General features: G+C 39.8%; 1 protein-coding gene across 4 annotated transcripts in view; it reads right to left on the reverse strand.

Annotated features, from left to right (window-relative positions):
• The window catches only part of HECW2 (HECT, C2 and WW domain containing E3 ubiquitin protein ligase 2), a 180,066-nt gene that overhangs the window by 51,548 nt on the left and 114,682 nt on the right, over positions 1–13,836 (reverse strand). For all 4 annotated transcript variants that reach the window (XM_032114226.1, XM_032114225.1, XM_032114227.1 and 1 more), the window contains 6 exons: positions 13,325–13,400; positions 11,353–11,522; positions 8,711–8,853; positions 5,528–5,628; positions 3,619–4,956; positions 2,228–2,323 (listed from right to left, as the gene is read on the reverse strand). In XM_032114226.1, coding sequence (XP_031970117.1) covers positions 2,228–2,323; positions 3,619–4,956; positions 5,528–5,628; positions 8,711–8,853; positions 11,353–11,522; positions 13,325–13,400 — 1,924 coding nt within the window. The remainder of the gene's footprint in view (positions 1–2,227; positions 2,324–3,618; positions 4,957–5,527; positions 5,629–8,710; positions 8,854–11,352; positions 11,523–13,324; positions 13,401–13,836) is intronic.

The following is a 13,836-nucleotide window of genomic DNA, read 5'->3' on the forward strand; positions in this document are numbered from 1 at the left end:
AAACCCCACATCTATACAGAAACAGACATGCCTGATTCTTAGAAACTTGCAACTACAGAAAACGTGCAAACCATTTAGCACATCACTTGAAAAATAGTCTTTGAGAGCTCAGAAGGGGTCTAGATGAGGCTTTCTATATTGCAAGTCTAAGTGAAAGTACTATCTGCTGATAAAATAAAAACACTCGAGTTTTTTAACCAGAGGTTGTAAACAAAATAAAACACCGAAGTATTCTGGGAAGAACAGAATTGTTAATTGTAAAAAAAAAAAAAAAAAAAAAAACCAAAAAACAAACAACAAAAGAACCCAAAAAAACCCTCAAACAGTTTACATTTGTGAATTCATTACCCTGCTTAAATTTCAAGCCCTAAACCACTGTATAATAAGCTGGGATTTTTCTTGTGGTGTTTATGCCCCATTCTGACACAGTCACCATTTCTGTAATATGGTCTTGCAGAACAAAAATATTTTTGCCTGCATTTAATTTTAAATACACAAGTTTAAACACTTGGGCAACGGCTTCCAAACTAAAGCATCCACATGAGTGTTGTGATGGACAAGGCTGTCTTTGCTACATTCCTAAATAAGGCTATTCCATCAAATCGCTGTTAGTCAAATGTGTTACAAATAGCATGCTGAATTGCAAGATTGTCATTCACTGAGGTTTCATGGTCAAGCTTTTTTAACTTTTACCCAGGAATGTAGGAACTGGAGCATATTGTTGCACATTATAGGCAGAAATACAAGATAAATGTTTAAGTTCTGAAAAACTGAAAGAAATTCACATATTTTTCTTCCTTACTTTCAAATTCTGGTGAAAACAAGAAATTGAATATAACCCAAATTACAAAGAAATTACATTTTAAAACTCAGAATCATAGTCTTAATATTTTCTCTAATTTTTCAGTATTAAAATATGAAACCTGTCACACATGTGAAAGCAGAGCTTTGGAGTGCAAAGTTGGATCTAGGCATTGATTAGTATTTAAGACTTTATTCATATTAGCAAATGGAGATTGCATTGGGCTTTGACTGTAAAGGGGCAATGTGTACATGCATCATGCCATGCATGACTGTGCAGAAATCCAGTAAATGTCAGAAATGTTAAAATACTACACAGCCAAAGCTTTTTCACGAACATGCCAATAGTTTTTCCAAGTAGTTATTGTAGTGTATAGTTTGTTTCTGAAACCACAGAACTGGACCAGCTAACGCTGTGCATTTCTGAAATATTTATCTCCCAGACACAGTTTTGTAAAATGTAAAACTGGTACATTAGGGTGGCAGTTAATTAACTTGAGGATCTACACACAAGATTAATCTGATTGCAACAGACACAGCAGGGAGCACAACCATATCATCATCCTGGTTTTCCACACACAGCTATATCTGTGTTCTGCTATCCTTCCAGTTACTTGCTCCAATTACAGAGCAAACACAATCCCATACCGTACTGGCAAAGAGGGATCTGTTCATTTCACACTAAATATCTTAATTCTTACACTCCTTTAAAGTAACAGAGCTTTGCCACAGACTTCAGTGGGTCTGAACTTACCCTTTTTTTTTTGCATAGTTGCTTTAGAGCAATGTTTGCCTATTAGCTGTGTACCTTTTGGGGTGGGGGGTGTTCCTTTCTTTCAATACCTAATACTGGATAGATTTTCACTTCCCAAAGTTTAGGCAAGTGAGTAAGTTCAACAATTGAGAGCAAAGTATTTTTCATATGCATTGGAGAAATTACAATTTATATGTTTGTTAAGGCTCATCTAACTGTTGCTTCATGTCCAGGTTTATTTTAATATAAAATCTTCACTCTGTCTCAAAAAATGCAAAGAAAACACAGACACCTTAAAGCTAATCTGAAGATAGGAAAGATGTTGTATATTCCTTTGTAAATCATTACCATACAAGAAGTATTCAGAGATTTCAGAGTGCTTGACACCTCCCAGTGCCTCACGAGCACCATCACCTCAGCTCCCTGCCCCTGTGCTCTGCACACAGAAAAGGCAGCACGGTGCCTTCCTGCCTCTGCATGAGTGACATTCAGCAAGTCTGTGTGCACCAGGTGTAATTATCACAACAACAACACTGGACTTAATCATCACTCCTCACTTCCAACTTCTCAGCTGTTCATTCTCGGTTCCCACATTCAAAAAGGAAATGTAATGAGATCTCAGCAATGAGACACAGGCAGCTTATCCCCCAGTTAAAGCATGGAGAAGCTCACTTGGTGGCAGAGCCTCATCCACCCTCTGGTACCGGCTAACGTCCTGACGGACTGAAGGCAGAGACCTCAAGGGCTGATGGCCATTGGCAGGAGAACCTGCAATCAAAACACACACAAATTATTTTCTTCAGTCAATGTGGGGAAGCCCTAGAGTTGTCTCTAAACTGAGTAAGCTATGTTAAAGCTTCTGCAGGACTACGATATTTCAAGATATCTATAACAGTCATCTGTTCTTGGGGTCAAAATAGGTTATGCTGATAGTTCTAGCCAAGTGATTCCTCTGGGATGTCCTGGAAACATCACCTCTAGGATGTGCTGCATCCATCTGTGAGCAGCCAAAGCCAGGGCACAGAAACAAGCTGTTCCTGAGCCATATCCCAGGACAAAGCTCCACCTGGCCCCCTCCAAAACCTTGCTTAAGAGTGGGAGGTAAAACTGTCCATTGTCCTTCCTTGCTACAGCCAAACTGATCTGCAAAACATGATGCAATCTAACACCTAATAAAGAGCATCCCAAATGTCTAGAAAATGCTGTAAAATACTGATAGTATTGGAAATAAATACCAAAGTTATTATTTCCAAATCAACAACCTGTTTATGAAGAAATTAATATTGATATATAACTCTTGGTATGTTATGAAAAAGGTGCATTTGGAAACCCTCTTGATTGGATACAATTCAGTCCCTGAACAAACTGAACAGATAATCCATTTTTAAAGTTGCTTGGAAACAATTCATTAGGGACACATTTCTACTTTTAGCGATTTTAGTGAGACAGAAAATTCTCAACTATTAAAATAATTTTTAAATCAGTAAGAGTTTTACAATGTTAACTTGGGTAACACGTTCCTTTCCTCCCAAGGTTCCAGTGCACTAGGATCCATCTGTACAGAGAAGGAACTGGGAAAAGGAAGATAAAGAGCCTGAAGTTGACCCTAAAATGATTATTTTTCCTTTCCCCTTTCTTTTGATTGCCCTTATGTTTTAATGCTAATATAAAATATTCAAAAGAAAAGAGCCAAATATAAATTCTACTTTGCATTTCATACTTTTAGGGAGTTTTGTCCCTCCTCATTACCATTTTCATTAGTGAGCGGGGTAATATTGTGGAATTCTTTCCTCCTCTTCATCCTTCTCACTACTCTCTCAAGAATTAAAATCTATCCAATTTCAAAATCAACAGGTTTTGGATATTTCAGGTTTGGATTTTTCATTAAATCAAAAACCCCCAAGAGTCTCTTGAAGAAATAAATAAATTCAAAGGAACAAAAAATTCTTGAAAGATAATGAACTTGAGAAATTAAAGATCTTTGTTTTCAGATGTTAATTTTTGTAATTTTTTTTTACTCTCTGCAGTAAAGTCACTTCAGAAAGTGCCTCCTGCAGTGTTACCTCCAGTAGCTCCTTCAAGCTGTGCTGTGGCACCCTCACAAGCTGCTTGTGCTCCTTCAATTTCTTCATCCTGAGACTGGCTCTGGGCAGCTGCTGCCTGCAGGCTTCTTCTTCTTTGCCAGATTTCTTCTGCTTCCTCTTGGTCTTGCAGTTCACCTGTCTCAGCCTCCCGCGCCTCCTCCGGAGGTAACTGCACCGCAGGCAGAGAGCCAGCAGCACTCGCAGAGTCCTGCGCTTCGGCACCCGGCTCCGCTCCAGCTGCCTCGGGGGCACAGGCTCCCTCCTCCTCCTCCTGAGAGGAGAAGGCTGGAGTCTCGGGAAACCTGGCGCTCTCGCAGGAAGAGCAGCGCATTTCCACGGAGGAGCGCCGCACCGTCGCGCTCTCGTTGCAGGAGCTGTCGGCTCCCTCCGCGTCGCTCTCGCCCTCGGGCCGGGTGCTGGCCTCGCTGACGCTCTCGGTGCGAGCGGGGTCGCTCTGCTCGGTCTCTGACGACAGCTGCGAGGGCTCCGACCCTTGGTCAACGGACTCCGTTTCGCTGACGCCCCTTCTGCTCCCACCTGCGGCTTCAGCAGCTCCAGTGTCCGCACTGCCAGGAGGCTGCTCTGCCTCCGGAGCGGCAGAGGACTCGCTGCCAGCCTGCTCAGCTGGTGCTTCAGCCTGAGAATCCTGCAGGCTTTCGCCTCCCTCCTGGGGAGGTGGAAGGTCTGGGAGAGAATCTTGCTGCTCATCAGCTGATGGCAAAGGAGCATCGGAGGCTGAAACCCTTTCACTCTCTGCAGGCCCTGGCATTACCTGATCTGATGAGGAACTCATATCATTTCTTTCAACATTTCTGGTAGCACCATTAAGCATTACTAAACCACCATCATCTTCCAAGGAAGATGGAAAACCCAGGTCTTGATGTAGCTCGTGCTCCTCTTCATCTGAGTCAATGTGAAGCATAGCATTAAGTCTTGTGTCAGTAGGGAAGCTGCTCCTCAGTTTTGGGGAGGCTCCACGTGGACGGTCACCACAGGCAGATGTCCCTGGTCTGGGATGGTTATTGTGTTCTATTGCATCAAGATAGTCATTTAGTGAGTCCTGGCGACCTCTGGGAGGGGATGATCTTGAAGCCCCAGAGGTCAGCTCATCCTGGTCTGTCTCCAGAGTCCTACTAGTCCTTAAAGAATGTCTCAGGATTGTGTCTCCAGAAGATTCCTCAAAGACTGGGCCATTGGAACACACTGTGGATGTATCGTGATGTCCTGCTGGCATGTCCTCGTCATCAGAGGGGCTCCCCAAGTCTCCATTTACGGAGGTGGTTCCTAGCAAAGTGCCAACTGTTTCTGGTGAAGCATCTGCAGAGACAGAAAGACTGAATGTGAAACACAGAGCAGCAACACACAGTTCATGGTACTTAAATTATATAAAGATACACATCCTTCAAGATGCTTGCTTATTTTAATCAGACAACTGAGGGCAGAAAATTCAATCAAAATAACAGAGGCATCTACAGTGTTGGAACAGCAGTTAGAGAATTTTCTCTGCATAAGTCTATCCTGTTTTGTAGGGTATAAAAAATTTAAGGGGTGTGAAGTATGACTTTAAAGGATTCCCATTTTGCTTTCAAAAGACAGAGCACTGCCAAGCATAAAATGAGAATCATAAGCAGATTCATTTAGAATCTGTCCAACAAAATCCAAAACAATATCCTAAGCGTTGGTGTTTTTGGAATTACCATCTCCACCAAAGCAGTACCTGCCATATCTAAATTCTGAACCCCAACAGAAAAGAATCTGTAGTAGGGGGACTGTACACAGATGAGAAAGTATATATGTCCTCAACGACAGAAAATCCTACACATAGAAATACACAGAAACTCTCTCCTTACTGGATCTCTGGAGATCCAGATCATTGAAAAATTCTCACCTTCATGAACGGAAGATGTGATTTCCACTTTGAATTGGAGATACCCACTAACATGATCAGCTGGGAGCCTTCTGCCAAGATTATAGCTGAGAACCTGGTCTCTGCAAAATCAAAAATATTGGGTTTTTAAAAGGTTTTCTGGTTTCATGTTTCCAGTATTTAATTTTTATTACGGTCTGAAAATCAGCCACATACTCTGGTTTGCACAGAAGAGCACAAACACCAACAATGGTGTAAAATACCTTTCGTTAACAGATAAAGCAGCCTAAAAAACTATGTTGGATCAATTCCAAATACAGATTGTGCCCCCACCAATTCTGATACATCCCTAAATATCTTAAGTTCTAAAGAAATCCAACTGCGAAGATCCCTCTCCTCATACCTCCTCCTTTCCCCAATACAAAATATTTTATAATTAACAAAACCTTTCTGCCCCCTTGTGGTTTTTACTATGTACAAAAGTCACAGACAGTTTCTTCATATTTTTTCACATTCAACAAAGCACTTCTGCATTCTGATTTAGAAAAGCTATTAATGCTTGAGTTTATCTTCAAATACGTTCTTAAGAGTTACTGAATTCAGTGGGGCTCAGACTAGATTAGACACTTGTATCAGCTTGAGACTTTGGATCGGATCTCAGGTTGTACATTCTTATTTCGGCACAGCCAGAATTCACAGCCCCAGCTCCCCTCAGCACAGCTGGGACAGCTGAAGGAAGAACAGGGAGCTACTAAAGACCACCACAGGAAATTATTGTTATTTATGCACATAACTTTATACTGGTATAAGCACCTCTCCTTTACTGGGAGCACTCCTACTGCAAAATAAAACAAATGCAGTTGTTACTGAAATAAGCTGCAGCAGTTCTCATAAACTTTTAGGGAAGATAAAAGCCCTGAGTGGACAAGCAACCTCCCCTCCTCATGCTGCTCTGTAGCCCACAGGACACCAAATCACTGCAGTAGCATCTCCAGGACCTGTCACAGATTCCTCATTCTGTACTCCAACTCTTCAGTCAGACATCTGAGGTTTCCAGTTTTTATATAAGTTTTATATTACTCCAGGCCACTTGAGAATAGAGGAAACCACGACATGAATAATGCCTTCTCTGTATTCAGCTGAATCAATTCTAGATGATTCTCATGCTCATTTATCATGTTTTCCAGGAAATTAAAAGCCACTGGCCATTTCTTTACACAAACTTGTGAGCTATGACTACAGTTAAAAGTGGGGCAGAATTTATCTAAAAGTGGTTGGTTCTGGATTTCACCTTTTCATTCATTAATAATTATCCTTGACATCACCAAAATGACGGTGTCATACTTGCTTCACCAAAAAAAAAATGCAAGAGAATTAGCAGTTAACTGTATATTTTGTACATTTCTGTTTCATGTCTACATTAACCACTACTTTACTTTGCAAAACCTTTGGTGAAATATTTTCTGTCTTTACACAAAAACTGAAAATGGACAGATGTATTACAGAAGAAGAAGCAAAACAGATTAAATGTCAGTTCTAACAGCAGTGTGGCAAACCAACCAAATACCCATATTCTTGATACATATTTATTATACTGCCTCTAAAATCCTAAAAAGATTCGATATATTAAATATACAGAATTGAAGTATGGAGAAGAAAACAGGAAATGTCTTCCAGATTAATGGCTTGAAAAAACAGAGGTGAGAACTGATGAACACAGCAAACGGGTAATTTCCACAAATTGCAGCACCAGGAATCCCAGAGCAGAAAAACATTTTGGTGTTTAGCAAGGAAATAAACACCCTGCACTAGGTTTTCACACCAGCCTGTATCACGGTGATATTTTTGAGTGTATAGCAGTGTGCAAACTTATTAGAAAAAGCTGCTTGTTCAACTTAACACAATTTGCTGAAACTCAAAAATGAGGCACTTACTAGAAAAGTTAGATTGTACATATACCTACATTGTTTGTGGATACCACAACAACTGACAGAACAAGAGGACACAGTCTCAAGCTGCGCCAAGGGAAATTCAGGTGGGATATTAGGAAGAAGTTTTTCATGGAAAGAGTGGTGAAGTACTGGAATTGTCTGCCTGGGGAGGTGGTGGAGTCACCATTCCTGGGTGTGTTTGAAAAAAGATTGGATGTGGCACTTGGTGCCATGGTTTAGTTGAGGTGGTGTTAGGGCATGGGTTGAACTCAATGATCTTAGAGGTCTCGTCAAACCTGGTGATTCTGTGATACAATACAAATGGGCAGGCTTTTCTGAAAAATGTTTTTAAATAAATTCTGTATCAGGAGGTATTATCAAAATTTTAAGCTACTCTTATAATTTTATCCTTCTTTTACTTACCAATGTAGACACGACTTTGAAAACTTAAAGCTGAAAACTGTTTTCAAATTGAATTTGATTTTCTCCCCTCATGCAACTTGTTACTTTGAGGGGAATATCTGTGAAAAAGGAGGCCAGTTTGTATAAAAGTGTGATGACACTGACATGCCCTTAAGCTTTAAAGAAGAAAATATGCATTTAATTTCACCATCATTCCTCAGGGGCCTAATCCAGTGGCTTTTTAAAGTCAATGGAGACACATTAACTTTAGCAGACTTTGAGGCAGCGCCTTTACAAAAGGCACACACAACAGTTGAATTTTGAGTCCCATCAATGAGCTATTCATAACAAAAGGCAATTTTAATTGTGTAGTACCAGAAGCACTCTGAAAAGTAAGGAGTCACAGCAGTTCTGGCCAATTAGCTGAAGGGATTTAACATCTCTGATTATTGAACTGACAATTAAAAAGACTTGAGCCGTACAAGAAGTCAGTCGATTATATCTGCTTGTTCTAAAAAATTTGCACACAACCATGTAGTATCATCATAGTGCCTTGCTTCCTGACTAGATAGCCAAAGGGTAACTTTTTTTGTGAATTAACATTATTTATGTAAAGAAATTAAGCTGAAAACAAAATACAGACACACATCAACACAAACATGGGTACATGTATTCAAGACAGGGCTAGAAACATTGCCATTTTCCAATCAGGCAATAAAGCTATTAAAATTACTACTACATTCCTTACTACAGATGTAGTAAGAATTTGCTGGTCTGTACCAGTAAGCCAGAAAGGCTGCTCTTTGCCAATATCCTAGATGCTGAGTCTTCCTGCTGAACACAAGTTAGCATTAAGAATGTATTCATTTACCCAATTGCATGTCTCTCCAATAGTCTCTGAACAGGTATGGTTAACTTCCCAAGGAAGCGCTTGATGATTGGACGACTCTTGGCAAATTTGTCTTTAACCTCAATTTCCAGGACATCTGTTAGAAGTGCAACAAAAGAATATTTCTGGAAGGAAAGAACATATTTGACACCATATCAATACACCTTTATTCAGAAAGTATATACTTAATTACTACTAATGTGCAGCAAACTCCGAAAGTAATGACTGATGACAGCAGTTTCCACACGGCAAAATAATGTCAACATCATTTATTAACGAATTTTTGCATATATAACTAGCTTTTTACTATTTTACATTCCATTTTACTGTTCCTTGAAAAGAATTTCTCAGTAAGAAATTGCACTGGATTAAAGCACTTTCAGGGTCTATGTCAGAAAGTAGAAAGCCACTGCAAGCTATCGCTTCCTTCTATTTGCACAGGGGAAAGCAAAAAAGAGAAGGAACCCTTGGTGTACTCTGTCAGGTCAATGCAGGAGGAAGGAAGTTAAGTGTCTCACTCCAGGCTGTGCTCAGAAGAATTTCCCTCCCAACACCATGCTTTGCATTAATGTTTTGTATGCATGACAGGAAGTCAAAAGTGCAGTGCATATACAGAACATTCTGGAGCACCATTACTAAAGGAGGAGAATTTTCCATGGAGTTTTGCCCCGACATTGACAAATGTCAGCAAACTCCAACAGAACCTTCTCCCACACTTGGGGACTTTAAACAATATGGTGCTAATTTACAGAAGATTTCTTGATGTCTGGTAAAATCATTCTTCCACCTTTCCCTCCATGGGAACATTAACACAGTTGCTCTCTTCAGCCTTCATTTTCATGCATTTTGTGGGTACTTCATCTCTTAGATCTGTACTGCTCTGTCAAGTGTGCCCAAAGATGGCCAAAATATTCAAAACTGGCACAGGGCAAATGTTAAGCAAGCATGTTGGCAGACATACACACCCTACATACAGTGTGATGATAAACTACCTTAGGAAAACAAGCTTAGGAACCCAACATTTGTATTTCTCATCTAGATTTTACGATATTCCAAATAAACAAGCAAAGTATGGCATAGCCTACTCAGAAAAAACAAAGTCATCTGGTTACACTTTTACTATCTGCTACCTTTAAGACATCTGAGCAAACCACAACCTGTGTACAATGCCTAATACACATGTGGTTAGGTAGCCAAAGATATATTGAACAAGGAACAAAAGGAGAAACAGCTCCTCAGTTCAGCTGTAGGCATGAGATAAATATATTCCAAAAAACCAATTAAACTGGCTCAGGAATAACATCATTTCCTCATGCTGGGCAACTGTCAGAACTGGGTTCCTCTGATAAACAGAACTTAAAAATTTGTCACTCTCAGTTTGCTATAGTATCACCAATTACTTTGCAGAAAGTATTAGATGTAAAACAGGATCAATTCTGCACCACTAGGACAGCATATGTAATGGGATCATAACTGCTGCTGTCAGAGCATTGCTACAGGGAAGATCCAGCAGCTAAAGCAAGCTGATACAACTCCTGCACCAGTAGACATAATCACTTTTCTAATAAGCTTCAAAGCCAAGGAGAACTGGAGGAGAAGTAAAAGCGGGGAGAAAAAGAGTAGATTTTCTTTCTATCTACTGGATAGATGGATAGACAGACAGAAAACTGAAGAACCAGTTTAGAGATCTGAACTTGGATTTTTCAGAAGATTTTAAGACTATTCACATCTACAGTCTTTCCCACAACCAAGCACCCCAGGGCAGTGCTAATGCTGGCCCTGCTCAGTTCTGCTTTACTGCTTGTTTGGTTAATGATTTGTGGAAACATTTCCCAAAGCCTACTCAGTTTTCATCTTCCTAAAGAATACTTCAACATTCACCACAGTACAGGCTTGCCAGTCCTGAAAGGGCTATGGATGTGTGTCAGTAGTTTCACTTTGCCACATAAACATTTATCTTCAAAAGCAAGCCTGGCTCTCCTGCATTCAATGAAAGTTGTGGGGCTGAGTTCCTTCCCTGGGATCTGCACAGTTCTCCCAACACAAACACATTTGGCAAACTGGCTTCTGCCAGACTGTGTGTTTGCCCCCCTTGCTGAGTGATGCTCTAACACCTTCCTGGGTTTTCCTTCCTGCAGTTGTGCTCGCAGGGGCTCCACCAAAGAGCATCCCCTCTGCCTGACAAAACTGACGATTTGTCACCTGCTACACACCACAAAAACACCATTTCCAAATGAACATTTGTTGCAATCATTGAGCTTAAATGTTCATGTAGTGTACCTTCTCTTAAAGAGTCTTCTCACAACATATAATCCAACTTTAACTAATTTATTTTTGCAATTTCAAGAAATCTACAGGGTGGCTAAGTGAGTTCAGCTTTTTTTAGCAGAGGAGGGAATGAAAACCTGCCAGCAGCTTAAATACCCGTCTTTAATATGCAGATGATAACTGTTTCTATCCACCAACAGGATTCCTAAAATGACTAAAATTTCTGTGTCACTTTAAATACCTTGCTACAAAAGAAGCTCACAGCTTTCAGAGAGTAAGGCCTAATGCATGAGGAGAAAGTGCAAGCCTGGTACAGTGCATCAGCTGGCAGAGAGCTCTCAGCAGGGATACATTACCTCTCTGTGCCAAACAGGATTAGTTGTGTTACTGATGATAGTCGACCTTCTTTCCTGGCCATGGTGAGCAAACGTAGGAAATGTACTTTTCTTGCCTGGCTGAATGGACATCTTTAGATAAGGATCAGGGTTGAAGAACATGCCCTTTTTAAGTCCAGCTGCTCTAATATCTATAAAGCAAAACAAGAAGGAAGGAAAAAAGGAACTGAGTAAATTAAAGCTAGTTCACAAAGTAGTGTACTCCTAAAATACTACCCAGGAAATAAATTCACCACAGATTACTAAATAAAGCAACTTAAAAGTACTCACACGTTAACTGGATCCAGTGTACAGCAGGAAATCAAGTGTTTTCCCAAAAGAATATAAGGAAGAAAGGTATCAACATCCTCATTTACATTTGAGCCTCCAGTTATTTGTAAAACAAAAAGCATAAACTTGTAGATCACCTACAAATGCTTTTCTCAGTAAGGTATGTACGGTATTTCCACTCAAGGAAAGAAAAGAAACACTGACAAAAACGGCCCAAAATGAACCACACAGTACTTGTTTTGTTTCTAGGCAAGGAGAGGAGGCAAAAACTGTATGGGAGGTAATGTAGTGAACAGACACTTTCCAAAAGTTCAGTCTTTGATAAATGTAACTTATCAAGTCTGCTCTGGACTATGATGCAATTTTTTCCCAACAAAGCAGATCATCCATCCCACATAAAAAGAGGCAAAGTTTTCTGAAAAGGCTTCTTTCTTCCTAGGGAAACCTCAGTACTGCAACCCTCGCAACTTACAATAATAAATAATAATTTCCTCAGAAACATACTGTCATGACTAAGGACTTCAATGATAGTGCAAGCTTCAGCAACAAGAAAAATAAAGAGGTAATTTTTATAGAATACTAGATTTTAAACTTAACTGTAAAATATTTCTCTGTTTCTCTGTAGGTTTCCTGAAGCACAAGACTCGTGTCTTTTTCCATTAAGTACACCAGTATGCTGCATGCAGTAATGCAACTGGCACATACAATTTATACATGCAGGCAAAATTCCCTGCTCTAAAATTAAATGCCATGCCTGTGGATTTAGTAAAAAAAAATAAAATAAACCTACCCAATATTCAGAATACACACAGCAGAAACATGATGAAATAAAGAGTCGTGCAAATGAACAACCCAAAAACATTACAGGACACACGTCACAGGCCTATCAGTCAATACACTTTTCAAAATTATTTTATGGGACTTCTCAGGCAGAATCACAGCTGACTATTAAACAAAACAGGTTTTTCAGAATTCACAAAGTAATTACTTGTACAGTCCACTATGTGAGTCTGCACAACCTATCAGCTCTATCTCAGGTAGCTGCTGAAAGGCCACTTCAAAAAGCAGGTTTTTTCTGCTCTACCTCTACGATCTCTACATGTTTTTTATTGTCAGCTCTTCAAGTTTCAGAAGTGAATTTCATCTGCCTTTGCTCAAGCTGAATATGCTTCTGTCTCACACAAGATTTCCCTGGAATAAAGTGCTAATCAAAACAAGTGAAGCTGGTAGACTGCACCCCTACAGCTATTTCACTGTAGTGACAGCTTAGCTCTGTTACAAGTGAAATTTTTTTCCCTTTCTAAGCCACCATTTGCAGCTGTTGCTTTTTTCAAGGTGATGAAGCCAGACAGCATTTTAGTTAGAGGTACAGTTTTCCACTCTTCAATCTGAGAGGAACTGTCCCTTGTGCAAACTGGAAATTTCTCTAAATTTTTCATGCTGGGATATATCAAATCCATTTCTTTCACTGGAGATCCATGATTCTGGCTGGTTTTCAACCAACAGTTGTTCTAAAGAAATGACATCTTTCAAGCCACTAGAGTGTGCTCCTACAGAGGCTAATGAAGAAAAGCATTCCATCTTTGACGTTATTTAGAACAGCAACTTCTTACTTTTTTTTTTAACAATAATTTGTAAAACACAGAATAGTGGTGTTTTTTACCTGATAGGGTAAAGCTGACTAACTTCCTAGAGTGCTGGGCTCCAGAAGCACCTTCATCCGTGCCTTCTACTCCCATCTGAAGAGGAGAAAAAAGAAGAAATATACCACAGAAGTTTTCATCCGCTTTGTACATGCCTGAGGATGATAACACAATTTGAAAGTACTATGCTAGGGAAGCACCCGACCAAATACTGCCTATTACCACAGAGAGCATTTGTTTACAGCAAAATTTCTATTATTTATGTCACACAGTGCTAATTAATACACCAGGAGCTCAAATCTTCCAAACAGAACGTGTATAGGCTAATATACATGCAGACAATTTTAATTGGAGAAAACCTGTATTTTTTTACAGCTTTCCCTTCTGTAAAATAACAAACAACAGTATGGATTTGTAATACAAACCAAAGCACTGAGCTGGCCAGTGACCAGCAAGCATATGTACCTTTTGTCACTTTCCACAAATAAATAATTTAGTGTGCAACAAAAAAAAGTGAAGAGATCAAAGAGAG

Source organism: Corvus moneduloides, chromosome 7 (genome assembly GCF_009650955.1).
Source record: "Corvus moneduloides isolate bCorMon1 chromosome 7, bCorMon1.pri, whole genome shotgun sequence".
NCBI lineage: Eukaryota > Metazoa > Chordata > Aves > Passeriformes > Corvidae > Corvus > Corvus moneduloides.